At 34.6% G+C, this 16,767-nt stretch overlaps 2 protein-coding genes across 2 annotated transcripts; one reads left to right on the forward strand and one right to left on the reverse strand.

Moving 5' to 3' along the window:
- The first annotated feature begins 7,808 nt into the window (after positions 1–7,808).
- LOC124848438 (cinnamoyl-CoA reductase-like SNL6) lies at positions 7,809–10,554 on the forward strand. The gene is made up of 5 exons (XM_047326112.2): positions 7,809–8,123; positions 8,209–8,366; positions 9,418–9,609; positions 9,838–10,196; positions 10,287–10,554. The coding sequence occupies exons 1-5, from the start codon at positions 7,994–7,996 to the stop codon at positions 10,366–10,368; spliced, it is 921 nt and encodes a 306-aa protein (XP_047182068.2). The 5' UTR covers positions 7,809–7,993; the 3' UTR covers positions 10,369–10,554.
- Positions 10,555–14,779: 4,225 nt separating this feature from the next.
- On the reverse strand, positions 14,780–15,355 carry LOC148197450 (uncharacterized). Its single transcript, XM_088093698.1, has 2 exons — positions 15,208–15,355; positions 14,780–15,144 (listed from the first exon to the last, which is right to left on the reverse strand). The coding sequence occupies exons 1-2, from the start codon at positions 15,353–15,355 to the stop codon at positions 14,780–14,782; spliced, it is 513 nt and encodes a 170-aa protein (XP_087949824.1).
- Between the last annotated feature and the right edge of the window lie 1,412 nt (positions 15,356–16,767).

Raw genomic sequence — 16,767 nt, forward strand, 5'->3', positions numbered from 1 at the left:
CACCTCCACCACATTTCCTACCTTTGGACTTCCAAATCTCCACCACCTTCAGGCTTCTTGCTCCACCACGATAAACACCTCAATTCCCAGTGAACACCTGCATCAGAAACCCACTGTCAGACCAGGATAGATCACCCAGTACCATCCACTCCTCGTATAATCAATACATATGGTTACTTTTCCACCATTGTTTCAACACAACTCTATCTTCCCTCTCCACCTTCTTATCTCTCACATGGCCTCCGCCACCCTCACCTCCTCCATAACTCCCTGCAATGCCAATCAATAACAACCATTACAACATAACTCTAGTATAACCACTCAAAACCACTCACCACTACCATACCTGTCCACTCCGGTTAATCATCTCCTCCTCGGTGGCATCGAAGAACAACCATCTTGCACCCCATAACCTGCTCTAGACACCGGCCAAGCACCCAACACAATATCACTCATTTTTTAGTCAACAGTGTAACCGGTTAACTGTGCCCGTAACCGATTACATGACGCAGTGTAATTTTCTCATACAGACGTAACCGATTACGTCTATCGTGTAACCGGTTACGAAGCCTCCACATCCACTGTTCATCATCTTCTCCGCCTCTCACGCACGCGTTTGATCTTCTTCTTCAACCCTTTGCTTCTTCTTCACATGACCACGCACTTTCTGATTCTTCGTCCCAGTCTACACACCTACTAATGCAAACGAACACATACATGATAATGGCTTGAACTTACCTCAGCACCCTCTTCCTCGTCTTAGCAAATCGCAAGACTCTGTTGAACACCAACAACCACTCTCCACACATTCGCAGATAGCTCTCAAACTAGCAACCAATTTATTATGCTTCTCATCCCTCAATAAATAGAACTACACCTACCCACTACCATGCGCGTATGAGGTCCTATGGTCAATGGAGCTTTCATATTCAACACTACACTTTGACTCTGATGCAGTGTAAGAATCTTTGTTGTTCATTGCTTTTATTAGGCAAGGTAACATCACTGAGGAAAAGCAAAGCACACGAATATTTCTAAAACCACGCCAAGCCATGCACTCTCGTGGTTCAACAGTGTTTGAACTGCACTTTCTGAGCAACGTACACGCTTGGAATTTAATTCATCTCTGAAGGGCACACTGGACTTTTTATCATTAATCCACGCAAATCTCTCCAATTTTGCGAGTGATGAAAACGGGGTGTATCCCGCAAATCCGTCCGCGAACATTCTTCCATTTCAGCTCAAAGGAACAACACAGGAGTGATAAATCGTCGCTCTCAAATTCGCATGAACAGTAAATTCTGTTCATGCGAACACAGGCTTAACACTGTAAAGATTTTATTTCATATCTATGTTTTTATTAAATTGGTTCTTTTTTGGCTTTTAAATTATACACTCCTTAAACTTGTTATTGATTTAATATTTAGTGTATTATAATTTCAGTTTTTTTAATTTAAGTTTTAATATATTTTATTTATTTATATTATTGGTATACTGTTTATTTTATATGCTTACTTTATATTTGTCGCTTACTTACATTTTTTTTGTGAGTTATTCCAGTAATTTCTCCGTGTATTTTTTTTATTACATTTCCACTAAATTTCTAATGAAGTCATGTTGAATTAGAAAATAAAATTAAATAAATTTATCGTGACCAATTTTTATAAAATGATTGTTTTGATGTTGGTCTTCAACTTTTTTTTGACACTTTATTTTCTTGTCGGAATTTTAAGATGAAAAACATGTACTACTTAAAATATTTTATGATAAAATATGCGGAAAATATACTTAGTAATAAAATTTATTTAGTTGTGAATAACATATATTATCAAATGTATATTTTGTTGTCGATTAACAATTAATAATTAATTAAGTAAACTTTATGTATTAGTCACATCATGACGTATTATTTATTTTATGCATGTTTATTCATGTCTCTCTCTTTAATAACCTTGTAATAAAGAATTTTACGAGATTATGTTTTTAAAATTCTTATTCATATTTGAATGTAAATACCATCTTTTAAGATAAAAACACTTTTTTTTTTATTGTCAAGGCTAAATTTTTAAATTTAGAGGTTATTTCTTATTATATCAACGTTCGTCATAAAGATATGTTATAAAATTCATCTTAAATTTAAACCTTAATTATGAAATATGTACTAAAGATGGCTTATTATATTTTTTATATGATGAACTTGATTGTTTAAAATATTTATGCTTTTTCATAGCTACTATATTTAGAATATTGGTTAAAATTAAAAAATAATTGTATAAAATATATTTAAAAATCTTTTATATATATATATACATATATATGTACATGTAGACATATATACATATATATGTACATGTAGACATATATACATATATACATATATATGTAGACATATATACATATATATGTATACATATATACATATATATATATATTTGACTCAACAGATGTGCTAAGAAACACAATCTAAATAAGTCACATATTCGCATATTAACTATAATAGTAACTAATATCGTGAGTTTGTTATTACTATTATTAGTTATGGTAAGATATCACATTATTGTAATTATATTTATTTTAACAAAGTGTTATTTTATTAGTATTATTTGATATCACATTAACGGTTTATATTATAGGTTCAAGGTATATAAATACATATACTCACTCTTATAATCATTTTTTCTTATAAAATTCTAACTTTTGAGTATTTCTCCTTATACCTCACAGTCTTTCTCCTGCACCTCCCATTTTACATATTTTTTTTTCATTTATTAAAAGTCAAACGAAAATTAATGATTTCTTAACCACCAGTAACCCTCCTAACCCTTAACAACCTAAATGCTTTAAACCCTAAATATCATGTCTTGCCCTACATGCATCCCCTTCACTGTTATTTTTTTCACTTTCATTTTTCACTTCTTCACTGTTACATTGTTTTCTAAATTCAGAATTGTAGTAGTTGTGTCCGGTGGTGCTGAGGAAGAAGGCAACGAGACTTCTCAAGTTAGTGTATTGTTTGAAGTAAACACGTAAATCGCAGGTGGAAATGCAGTTAATAATGGCGCAGTTGGTACCCCTAACTGCACTTCGAATTGCGGTTTAGGAGTGCCGCACTTCCAAAGTGCAGTTCCAGTGTGCGAGACACTTTCTTTTAGCTGATCTGCACACGCTTATCATTTTATGTTTTTTAGTACATTGCATTTTCAATCTTCTCTCATTTTTTTTTTACAAATACTTAAAATAATCAAGAAAAAATTAATAACAACAAAAATTAATAATACTTAAATAATAACAACTTATAACAAAAACATTAAAAATAATAAATAATTTAAGAAACAAAATAATAATTGAAAAAATAAAAAAATTATGAATAATTATTATTATTTAATGAAATAAATAAAAAATTCAGAAAAAAAAAAGTTAAAATTAAACAGCAAAATATACGTAATAAATATTATATACAAAATTTAAAATTAAGAAAAAAAACACATTAAAAGAAAATTACCAAACAAAAAAATAAAAGCACATGCTACTAAAACATATTAACAAAAGAAAACCCAAAACACTAGTACAAAATAGGGATAAGAACACGGGTCATATGTCTCGGTTTTTAGAAAACCGAAGCATATATAAAGGCGGTGACATTTTCGTAATTTCGACGAACTTATACGCCTCGGTTGTAAAAAAACCGAAGCATAAAAACCAAATTAACTCGGTTAAAAATAAAATCGAGACCTGATGTTCTGCCACGTCCCACCTAAAATGAGGTTAATTTTTTTCTACCTCGGTCCTCTAACCCAACCGAGGCATAAACGTTCCAAATACCTCGGTCCTCTAACCCGAGGCATAAACCTTCCGAAATGAAAAAAGGGGTATCCTCTACTACTCCCGTCACTTGCAACATCTAGAGCACGCATCCAGAGCATGCGAAATCCAGAAGCAACTTAACGTTGGCGGCGAGTGCGGCGAGGCATGGCGAGGTGACGGCGAGGCATGGTGAGGTCGCGGCGAGGTCGGAGCAAGGTGGCGGCGAGATCTCTTCTTCCCTTGTTTCTTTTCAGGTTCAGACGCGATTTATCGTAGGTAGGGGCGGCCGCCGCGACTTTGTCTCCACGGCGTGACGGTCCCTGTTTGTGGAGGTGGGAGGTTGTCGGTAGCGTGACGGTCCCTGTCCGCGGCGTGACTTTGTCTCCGTTAGCGATTCAATTTAGGGTTTCGATTTGGGATTCGTTGGTGGCGGCTGGCGGCTGGTGGCTGGCGGTGGATCTCGCCTTCGTAGGGGATGGACCGAAGGGCGAGGTGATGGAAAACCAAAGGCGCGACGATGGACCGACAAGGACGAGCTGATGGTGCGGCAGCGGTGGCGCGGCGAGGGTTTCGTTGGCAACAAGGGTTTCGTTTTTGGCAGCGAGGGCTTCTGCGTTTTTGGGTTCTCTGCCTTCAGTTTCAAAACTCATCATTCAATTTTATTTTTGTAGATTTTGCCTATGGAATGCATGCTGGAGTGATGAGAAGGGACGAGAGAAGGCACCACGGAGGAAGCCATGGAAGCTTTGGAGATCCTGCTGGAAGCACTGAATGAGAAGAGGTTCTTTGAAGGACAGACCATAGGATTGGAAGTTATTGCTGCATTTGCCAAGTTATTGCTGCCAGCAGGAAATTGGGTTGAGATATTGCTGCCAAGTTGAGCCAAGAGTTTCCCAGAGATGAATTGTTTGTTGTCTTCAAAGTTTGTGTAACCACTCTCTCTAGACACACTTCTACTTCCCCATGCTCCACAAGGTGTGGCAGATAAAAAAATAAAAACCACTTTACTGCCTCGGTTCATGTTTCAATTGAGATAGTATAAGATAAGATACTAACTCGGTTTACAACCGAGGCATAAGAAGAAGACTTTTTACCTCGTCCAGATATGCCTCGGTTTCTCAACCGAGGCCTATGACCAAAAACAACCGAGGTCATTTCCTTCTACTGTACTAGTGAAAAACTCATAAGAAAATAAAACCCAAAAAAACTCAGGTCACCCAACACCAACCGCACATCCAATTTCGAAAAATGTCCAGTGCACCTCGAAATGCGGTGCTCCTTAGCCGCACTTGACGAACTTCGGTGGAAACACTAGTCGCACCTCCAATTGCGGCACTCCTCAACCGAACCTCCAACTGTGGCTCTACGCGCATAGTAACCGTGCTTTCATGTGCGGCACTACCTTGGTGGATTAAACGTCCGTCCCTCTCGTATACTCTTCCCACCCCATATGCAAACATCACAACCTAGATCAATCAACCCCAACCACAAATCAAGCATCCAAACAGGCATGTACCATAACAACATTTAACAGAATTCATGCATTATATAACAACAACAGGAAATCACACAACAACTAAACTGGACGCCAGCTCGAAGAAAAAGAAGCACGGATATGCTAGACCTCACCACCATAGCAACACCACACAACCACCAATACCAACACCAAATAGCCACCAAACGAAAAATCACACAGGAGGGGAGGACGGGTTCAAATTAAATAGTGAAAGTAGTGAGAGAGAGAGAGAGAGAGCAGGAAGGAGTGCACGACTGCTGCAAGAGGGTGAGATATGAAATTCGAGAAGAAAGGGAAAAGGGGACTCAAAGGGGTGTAGGGTTTTCAAGTTGTGAAATGCGGGACTAGAGTGGAGAAAGGGGTTTGAATAGATGGGTCAGCTTTTTTGGAAATCAAAATATTCCTGACAGGGTTCGAATTGGAAATATCAAAAGAATGAGAGATGCAGGGTGAAGTTGGTGAGGTGCAGGGAGAAACACTCCCAACTTTTTTACCGACTTGAACATTGGAAAGTCTTTTACAAGTAGATATTCTCTTGTGTTCTATCCCTCAAGAGTACCCGTCAAAAACTTCAAAATCACTTTGATCATGCCACATGTCCAAAGGTCCACCATGATCCGCTAAAAACATTTAGAGCCAATCATAAACTTCAAAATCACTCTGATCATGCCACATGTCCAAAGGTCCATCATGATCCGCTAATAACATTTAGAGCCAATCATAAGGCCTGATAAAACTTTTCCTTAGCCTCACTCTTCCATGGTCACCACCCAAAGTCAAGTCCAACTTTCTCACAAGATGGAATCTAACCCAGAAACGACCCTTAAGTATAAAATGCAAATGCTAATTCAGCAAAACGAAACGAAGAATAACACAAGTGCTATGATGCCGAGCTTGAAGCCCTACATGTACCTCCAAGAGCTTCCATAGAAGTTGAATGGCTTGGAGAATGGGAAATCACCTCCCGACATCGGTCTAACTCTCTGGGAGAAGGCTCGCGTAACTAACGAACAGATCGCATATCGCCAACACAACAAGATTCGCGTGAAATACGGTACCCACCATGGAGGATTCCTTTGAAGCGTTGAGCATGTTCAGAGCTTGATTTACTGATCGCAAGACGGTACCCACCATGTCAGCATTTCATGAGAGGTTCATTACTGCAACGACCACGATCTCCAAAGGATACATCAATCTACTGATGACCTTCGAAATGCCTGAAGCCCATTGCACTGTGATGATATAATCCCTTATAATGGATAGAAGCACATCCTATAATATCTAGGTTTGACCAAAAATGTTTTACAAGCTCGTGTCCACCCCGAACATGAAAGTTATAATGCATAAATATTATAATTTGCTCTTTATATATTGTTAAATATATGGATTGTATATTTATGCGTATATAAAGCAAGTTAAACATATTATATATTTTTTTCTTACTCTCATTATTTGGATTGTTTAAATTATTATCATTCAAAAATTATTTTTTAGAGTACATTTTCTCAACCTTTTAAGTTATAATCAAGTTCAGATGAAACAATTTTATTTGTGAATAGTCTATCTTTTAAAACTAAATTAATATAAGTCATTTTTTAAATAATTCAATGCTTGGTATACTTTAAATAAATTTAGTATTAATTCAATTCAATTCAAATACTATTTAATCTATTCGGTAAAATGAATTAAAAAGCATAAAGATAGTATTTTTAGCGTTAAATTTTCAATAAAGATTTTAAACATAAAATATATTATCTAGAAGGTATTGTCCCATAGGAAAAGATAAGACCTTCAATACAGAATGTAGAAACTGAAATGATTTCCAAAAAATTAAAAGGGTCATTGTAAAACTTACAAAAAAAGTTACTTAAAATTTTAAGGTCAGATTTATAATTAGAGTAAAAGTTAAATGAAATTTTAAAAGATGTTCTATCATGTGATATAGGGACATACAAAGAAGTATAATAATGCACGATCTCATTCATTAAAAATCTCAAATTCTCAACAAAAAAAATCAATATTAATTTTTACAGCGTACATAAATTATGAATGCTTATTTAAAGTAGTTTCATTTTAAACAAATTAAAGCTGTTCAAAATTTCAGAGAATACATTAAACTTTTGAACAAATAATTTAATATTTATTAAGGACAAGATCAATTAATACATTTTAAAAAAAAATTCCTTAGCGGATTGAACGCTAACCTATGAATCTGGACATACATAAAACATGGTGAAGGTTTGGTGTGTGGGTGAACTTATTTATACCAGTTCATTTAACCATCCCATTGAAAAACACTTTCTACTTGAACATTTTTTAACTATGGTATGGAAGAGTGAAAAATTATAACCGAAAAGTAATTTTTGTGAAAATATATGTAGCAATAATAATTAATATGATGAATTGAAAGCGATATGGAAGTTTAATTATTAAAAAAAATGTTTGATTAAATTTGTTGGCGAAAGTGTGTGAGGATGAGAAATCTACTTTTCTTTAGTTTCTCCCTTTCTCTGGTGGTGTGCGCGTGTCCATCTATCAAAAGGCAACTACCTCCTTCCTACTTATCTACCCCCACACCCTTTCAATGCTAGCAGCCCTTCTTCTATTTATATACCCAACTCGTCTCTTCTTTTCTTTTCATTCTCAAACGCTATTCAATTCTCACTCACTGCCATGGCTCCTTCTTTCGACACAAACACTCAAACAGTTTGCGTCATGGACGCTTCCGGCCACCTAGGTTTCACCCTCGTCCAGCGACTCCTCCAACGAGGCTACACCGTCCATGCCTCTCTCCAAAAATATGGTAATCGATCATCTCTTTAACTCTTCATGCTACGCTTCCTTCCCTTCAATTTCGATTTCAATTTCAATTTCCGATCGTGTCTCAGGGGATGAAGACCTACTCAATGGGATTTCCGTAGACTCTAATAAGCTCAAGGTTTTTCGATCTGACCCATTCGATTACCATAGCATAATCGAGGCACTCCGAGGCTGCTCTGGTTTGTTCTACACGTTCGAACCTCCACATGACCAACCAAATTATGACGTAAGCACTTCTTTTTTTCTTCTTTCTTTATGAGATTTGTTATATTCCTCATCCTATCGCAATTAAAACAAAATAATGAAAATAGTTAAACCATGAGAGCCTTTTGTGGGCATTAATTTATTGGTGTATGCAGAATTTGCCTGAGATGCTTCATGGTGTGCTGGAATGACCCTACTCATGTGTGGGTTACTCGCCTCCATTATAGTCAAGTAAATGGTGAATTCGCCTTTATGCTAAATTAATTGTAATTAATAGAAACCAATCGTGGTAGTTTTGATTTGGTTATCCATCTCAATCACTTAATAATTCACTCGTGTGTCGTAATCGTTTGTGCTGGTTAGTTTTCAGCCATGTGCTTATTTGCTTATCTCATCAAGTGTCTGATCTTATCGATATCTTATTCCTAAATTATTGCTAATCATGATGAAATATTGATACGGAAAGGTTTGCACTTCATGCGTGACGCTGATACAGAGGTTCACAACTTGATAATATAAATTTAAATTTTGCCATGTCTTAATTAGTTTAATTACTGAATTGCAATAATGAATGCACTTAGCACTGTCTATATATGTCATTTTGCTATCTTCTAAAGCATATTTTATTACATATATTTGCTTTACCATATCAGAACCTTCCTGTCAGTAAATTATAAAACAAATCTGACTTACAAAAAAAAAAAAAAAACTTCAATTCCTAATTAATTGTCCGGTGCATTTAATTTATTGGCAAGCATTTTTTGGAAAGTCTGTTTGACTAAAGAAGTAGTTTGGCAGAAAACTTATTACGGTTCAACTGTTACCAGAGTTCATAAAACGCGTTGAAAGTTTATTTTTTTAGGAAAAATTAGGTGTTTCTTCATTTCTATCATTTGTTTATCATGAATAAAAAATTATACGAACGTTTTAAAACTGAACTCTGTCAAGTCAACGGTTTTAAATATACGTGGTCATCAAAAGAGCATTTAATTCAGTTTCTGAAAAGTAGTAAATTTAGTTTGAGATTTGTGCTGAGAGCAGAAGTGATATGTGTGGTATTTGAAAACGTACAGGAATACATGGCAGACGTGGAAGTAAGAGCTGCACACAACGTGTTGGAAGCCTGTGCCCAGACAGAGACAATGGATAAAGTGGTTTTTACTTCCTCAGCAACCGCAGTAGTTTGGAGAGAGGATCGCAAGACCATGGAACTGGATCTGGATGAGAGACATTGGAGTGATGTTAATTTCTGTCGCAAATTCAAGGTATATATAACGTCTCTTGGATGCAACACTAATATTCTTTTATTATTATTTTATAGTAAAAATAGAGTTAATTAGCCTAGTTTCATGTTTGGGTATGTGGCATAATTGATTGATAGATGATGATAATAAGCAACGTGCATGAATAAAATGTGGGAAACAAAATGAGTTGTAAGGGAAGATGGGATGCGAGGAAAATGACAAAACTGAATAATTGAATGTTTTGTACAGTTATGGCACGGTGTGTCGAAGACAATGGCTGAGAAAAGTGCGTGGGCCTTGGCAATGGATAGAGGAGTGAATATGGTGTCCATCAACGCTGGCTTATTGATGACTCATGATCTCACCATCCAACACCCTTACCTCAGAGGAGCTGCTGAGATGTACGAGGATGGTGTTTTCGTCACCGTTGATTTACCTTTCTTGGTGGATGCCCATATCTGCGTCTACGAAGAAGTCTCATCTTACGGTCGTTATTTGTGTTTTAATCACATCATCAACACCCAAGACGACGCCGTTCAGTTAGCTCAAAAGTTGACTTCCGCTGCTGGTTCTTCCTCGTCGTCTTCATCCTCTCCATCGGCGCAAAGGTCAGAGGACTTTTTTTTGTTTATTTTGACTTTTTTTTTTCCTTTTAAATGTTAACTTCTGACATATTCAACTTTTTTATTTGTCTGCAGTGGTGACCTCGGTAAGGGTTTTATCGAACAGAAAATTAGCAACAAGAAGTTGAACAAATTGATGGTGAACTTTGAAGCTTGATTGAAGCAGTCACCTTGGATGTTGTTCTGCGGGAGAGTATTCGTGTGCAAAATGTAACAGAAATTTGTACCTATAATACCCTCATATTATTAGTATCATTATACACATTAATGTATTTCAATCAAATAATCATTTCTTTATTTGTTTTAATATTATATAATGTAAAATAGTTTTCCTGTTTTTAAATTCTCTTTGCCTAATGCACCGTCCATTTTTTCACCGCGAGTCACAACAGTGTTTATGTCTATAAAACAATTTTATTGGACGAAGATCGAAAACATCATTCCGAAAATAAAAACAATTGAATAAAGAGAAACTAAATCGATTTGTTTTTTTAAAAAAAAAAATTGCATTCTTTTTATTCTATTGAATTATATTTAAGTTTTAAAAACCAATATGTGATCCAAACCAAGTTTGTATACATTTCTATGAATTCAGTCATAGTTTTGTAAAAAATGAACAATGTTTATATTTTCATTTTTTATATAATTACAAAATTATCATATAAGTTATACTTATTTATGAAAAATATATTTATTCAAGATATTTCTCTACCAAGTATTCGAGTGAAGGTGTTTAAATATCAAGTGTAAATTTTTATGTGATATATCATATATTAAAAATGTACAAAAAGTTATATTATTATGTCTTGCATAAAACAATGTATGAAAAATATATTTATTAAAGGTGATTGCAATTTGCTTACATAAAAAATGCCAAAATATTTCAAAATTTATATTATCGAGTTTCATCGCACCACATCATTTTTCAGATTATTTTTATTTTTGCAACTTTTAATAAACATTTTACAAAATTTACACTATAACTAATACTTTATTTAATTATTGATAGAAATACTCATTTCTAAGATAGAAATATATTGTTTTTTTTTATGATCCAAAATGTTATTAAGATCCAAAAAATTTAAATTTTACGCCATATTATTATATTTGAAAGAAACTAAGTCTTAAATTTATGATTATGAATATGACTTTATATCATTTTTAATCAAAAGTGTCATTGAATCAATCTAATTTATAAAAATTGATTTATCACAAATTGAGTTAAAAATAAGTTTAACTCGATTATTATTTTTTTAAAATTAAAAGTTTTATAACATTACAAGTTAAATATAAATATATTTAATTTAATTTATTTTTGGACGAACCAAAAATTTTACTGACTTATTATAAATTAAATTAATGGATTAACTCACAATATATGTTTTATTTTTCTAATCGAATTAAGTAAGCACAATTTACTTTGACTTATTCTAAAAAAAACTTAATTTTTTTCTAATTTAATTTAACTTGAATTCATATATGTTGAATTGACTCAGAAGTTTAAACTTGTTTTGTAATCTATATCACAGTTTTAAACTCATGATTCTGTAATGAAATAAAAAAATTTAAACAATTAAATCACTAAATTCCCAACAGTATGACTGATGAAAAAAAATATATTTAATTTGGACAGATCCAATCTAATTTGACTTGAATTTGAATATTAATAACGCTTATTCAAACCCACCAACACACCTAGTATTATTAATTTAGTATATTGTGTGCTATTGTGAATAGGATAAAAGTAAAAGGAAATAAGATGGTTTATGAGGAACATTTATTTTTCACCTAAATGAAGAAGGGTAGTCGGAAAGTAACCGTTAACTGGAAAACCCTGAATTGAACCAACAAATGCTTTGATGGATTATAAATCCATGTCGGTGTGGATCGAGGTAGAAGAAAAAATACCAACGCTAAACCTATGGTTGCATTGCATTATGTGCAATAATACATGGTAGATAAAAATACCTTTTTTCTCTTTTGGGTACCATAAAATGGCTTTGTGAGCACACTGTAGTTAGATAAGAAAATAGGTTGCCTCTAACCTATGTTTTCCCTTTATCATTCAATTATGTTGGCCTCGACCCTTCTAATATGTCCTTTAAAATTGGAGATTATTGTTCGTTTACTTAAGTTTATTAGTAATTATAAACTTTTGTGTTGTAATATAATATATGTATTATTATATGTATAATTATGTATGTACAACATAAAATTAATTACTAGCTAAAAAGTGTATTTGCTAATACAACTCTGATATAAATTTCTCTATAACATTTTGATCTTTTTAGTAGTATGCTTAACGATTAAGAAAAATAAAGAAACAAAAGAATACATGAATTTAATATACTAAAACATATTTACTTAAATAAGTCGGGTTGTTAAATTTAAAAATACTTTTAATTATCCAACGTATATATTTTTTAACTAAATATTTTTAGTAATGTTTAATCCGACTTATTTCCTAAAAGTGTAGAAAACTATTTGCTTTTTTAGTTTACTGTGATTGTTTAATGTTTAATAGAAAAATGTGTTTTAACAAATTTTTTTTACATCATACGTGTAACTTATGATTGGTTCAATTCAAATATTTTTAAAAAAATAAATTTAACAGGACTAATAAAATAATGACAGGTGATTATTATAAAAAAATTGTTATAAAAAAGTAGTTAACATATTAAGTTGCTGTTCAATAATATGCACCAGTACAATAAGGAGAAACGACAGCGGTTATTTTTGGCTATAGGCAGCGGTTTCTGAACCGAGGCATATACAGGCAAGGTAAAAAGTCAGACACTTTTGGTCTCGGTTGTTAACCGAGGCATATAGTGGCACTCTACGGCCTCGGTTCAGCACCAACCGAAGCATATGCGTTGAACGTTTTTTTAATTTATTTTTTTCGTAGCACATTAGACCTCGGTTCTTCGTAACCGAGGCATAAAGTTCCACTTTACTGCCTCGGTTCTGGCCCCAACCGAGGCAGTAGATCTATTTTTTGTTTTTTTTTTCTCCTCCGCTACACATTCTGCCTCGGGTTTGACCATAACCGAGGCAGTAAGTACGTTTTTTTTTTAAAGTGGGGTCTGTTTCTGCAACATTCCCAATCACAGAAACAGACCTGCATATCAATTTATAACCAGAACAGTCCAAAATATTACAGAAACGTATATTTTAAATGAAATTCATATTAAAACATAAAATATATTGAATGGAATCATAAATCAAATTCTTAGAAGCATAAATCAATCCAAAATGTAATCATAAATCAAGTTTCAAGCATAAATCAATGCAATGTACATGTTCAATTTATAGTAACGTAGAAAAGCATAAAACAACTTAGAAACATAAACTTAAAACTTAGTATATTCTAATATCTACTACTACATACTATTATATAAACGAATTACATATCTTGCAAGTGTTTTCCTCACAAGTTGGATTGACTTCTCTGGAATTGGAGCAGTCCTATTAAATCTCTGCATAAAGTACAATGATTTCAATTAGTGTATATGAAATCCAAATATAGAGAACATAAAATTCAAACCTAAATATTACCGTTTCCCATCCAGTGGTGTAATGTGCACGAATGATGGTCATCATCCAAAACATAACGTAGTAACCACATTCGTATGACCCCATTTGTCTATTACACTACAATATATCATCATAATTATAAAATGTTAAGTAACATCATTTGAATGGAAGCAAATGTAACAAAGTATGGACTAAAATACCAAACCTTAAGAGAAACCCATGCAAGCTTTTTAGCTGTAGCAGTAGATCTCCCAGATAACATCATATGTGCTGCAAGGGAACTATCAAAAGAAATTCTTTTAGCATACATTTATATAAAAAAAAGGACCAGACATTGAGATTCTTACCAATCTACTGCATGTCTAAGAGGGCTGGGAGGAGACTTATGCAACGAACAAAACCAAACAGCCGTGTTCTCCGGTACGGAGATCACAAGTAGCTGCCAATGACACCTGAAATTGGTAATAACTTATGAATGATATACCAAAATTAATAAATGAATGTGTTGAAGTTAACAAACTTCACTTACCCATGTATATAAGGGAGAAAATATATCTCCTTCCCCGTTCCAAAGCAGGTGGTGATGTATGTCTGGATATCATCAAATTTATTTCTCTCATGAGTCATAGAAGGGTCAATGAACCCATATACATCGTTGAACCCCTTCTTGTTACTAACATCAAACAGATACCTAAAATGAAGAAATAATATGATGTAAGTAAGTTCATAAAATACCAATATATATAAAAGTTTTCATAAACTTACATGATCCACAGCTGAATGAGTGTAATATTAATTTCATCTCTCCCCGACGCAAGCTCCCTAACATCTTGCTGATGCAAGTACAATGGGATATGAGATTCTCTTCCAAATGTAGTAGGATCCCAATGTACATTCATCGGCACCTCTGAAATGAGTTTAGCAAGGTCGTCTAACGCACCAAGAGGGTCATCCTCAGATAAATGAGTCTTCTTCGGTCTAGGACTTCCCTCTTGACCTATCTGCTGTTAAATGCAAAAATGGTTGTTATAACGTCAATTAGAAGTAAATATTAAAATTGAGAAGTATATAGTACGAGTGTTTACCGGGGGATTAGATACATGACCAACCAAATGTCTAGGCCAGGCGACAAAGGACCTAAATGCTTCTTCCACAGTGAAGAACTCATCTGTAGGCACAGGAAGAACGGCATCCGCTATGACAACTTCATCGACCGTGACCTTGACCTCATCTTCTGCAAGCTGTACCCCATGCACTACAATGGCTGTCTCATACACTGTACCACGAGCCACTAGCATGGTCCCAGTATCAGAGAGAATATATAACTCACATGGACGAGTGTCATCCAAGTCGTCCCCTGGGGCACCGGCAGCTGAGCAACTTCCTTTACCGCTTCTACCTGTCAAATTAAATGTTAGTTTATGCATAAAGTAAATTAGTAAGCAAAAATAAATAACCTTACCTGTAGGGGGCACAGCATGTTCCGCTATAGGAGATGGTGGAGGACGATTGCCATAATCCTCATAATGCTGCTGGAACTGGCGCGCAACCATTTCAGCAACTTCATCATATAACTCTGCTCGAACCTTCTTTGTGATCTCCTGCGTCATCTCTTTTCTTATTTCGTCCTTCATCTTTTCATATGAATATGGACGCGAGGAAGACCCAAAAAAATGTCGTATGCCTATGCCAGTCCCAGCAGCACGCACCCGTCCTGGGTGCTCAGGTCGTCCAATAGCTGTGGCAAGAATATCTTGACGACCTTCTTGTGTGAATTGACCTTGGGAGCTCTGCTCAACCAAGGAGTCCTGTCACATAACAAAAGTTCAATGGATTTTTAATATACATGTTAGATATATAACAAAATTAATGTAATATAATAAGAAATGACATCTTACAATTCTTTCAGATATTTCTCTGGCAGACTCGGAAGTGTAGGAGCCCGATGGTCTCATACGGGCTAACTTCCACTTGTCGTGCCGAGATGGTGGTGAAGGAGGAGGAAGAGGGTCATCACCCTCAGAAAGTGGAAGTCGACTATCTGACTTCTGCTTCATTATTTTCTCTTCAAGCTTCCTATATCCACCACGAGACAGGAGGTGTGGATTTTTATTCTGAGCGCTTATTCCCTGTGCTTTTGACCTTTTTTCCTGTGACAAAATGAAACAATTGTCATGGTAAATAATTATGAAGGACGAATTGAATGATTTTACTACACTTACCTGCCACGCCTCAGAAGAACGAAGCTCTACAAACTGACGCCATGTGTCTTCGTCAATTGCTGAATATTTGTTACATGGATTTTCATCACTTTTTGGTCCAAATATATATCTAGACGTCAATTTTGTCTTAAACCCTCGAAAGCATTCTGCAATTGCAGATAAACACCTATTCCTTAAGCTCTCGACGTTTGGCATATCAAATGTTATCTGCAACAAAGAAAGTAATAACCTCATATAAGTACAGATTTATCAATATACTGAATATAGAAGATTGAGCAATATTGCTTAACTTACCAATAGATCTTGCCAGATGAGATTCCGATCAGCCTCAGAAACATGGTCAAACGATGGAGTAAGTATAGAGATACGATCACGTGCCAATACTCCAAGGTAAGACCTAAATACATCTGCATTTGGGCCAGATGCAACTCCAGTGACCACGTCAATAATGACAGGTGTTCTCTCACCTGCATTTCTTCTAAGTATAAGCTGTCGTAACCTCGTTGCTCCTCTCGTCCGTCTAGAAGTGGTGGGGACTTCATCGCCCGACAAATGAGGTGACTCAGCCATATATCTGTCACAATAAATAAGATGAAATATAAATAAAAGACTTACATATATTACTTAACAAAAGCCATAAAAATTTAAACAAACATGAAATTCATACATAATCATATGGATTGGTCATATATATATTCCCTCATTGTGATCTTCTCGTATTGCTTGTATATCATCAATTAGAGGGTCGTCATCCAAATTTATTGTCGTTTTAAATGGATGGTTGTCAGCGATATGAATAT

This window comes from Vigna umbellata, chromosome 6 (assembly GCF_029865625.1).
Source record: "Vigna umbellata cultivar VRB3 chromosome 6, Vumbellata_1.0, whole genome shotgun sequence".
NCBI classification, from domain to species: Eukaryota; Viridiplantae; Streptophyta; class Magnoliopsida; order Fabales; family Fabaceae; genus Vigna; species Vigna umbellata.

What these genes read in the sequence shown, in the direction of transcription:
- LOC124848438 (XM_047326112.2), top strand. Translation starts at nt 7,994, where the DNA reads ATGGCTCCTTCTTTCGACACAAACACTCAAACAGTTTGCGTCATGGAC. An exon ending in TGCCTCTCTCCAAAAATATG is followed by an intron (nt 8,124 to 8,208) that starts GTAATCGATCAT and finishes ATCGTGTCTCAG; the next exon opens with GGGATGAAGACCTACTCAAT. An exon ending in ATTTCTGTCGCAAATTCAAG is followed by an intron (nt 9,610 to 9,837) that starts GTATATATAACG and finishes TGTTTTGTACAG; the next exon opens with TTATGGCACGGTGTGTCGAA.
- LOC148197450 (XM_088093698.1), bottom strand. Translation starts at nt 15,355, where the DNA reads ATGACGCAGGAGATCACAAAGAAGGTTCGAGCAGAGTTATATGATGAA. An exon ending in ACATGCTGTGCCCCCTACAG is followed by an intron (nt 15,145 to 15,207) that starts GTAAGGTTATTT and finishes TTAATTTGACAG; the next exon opens with GTAGAAGCGGTAAAGGAAGT.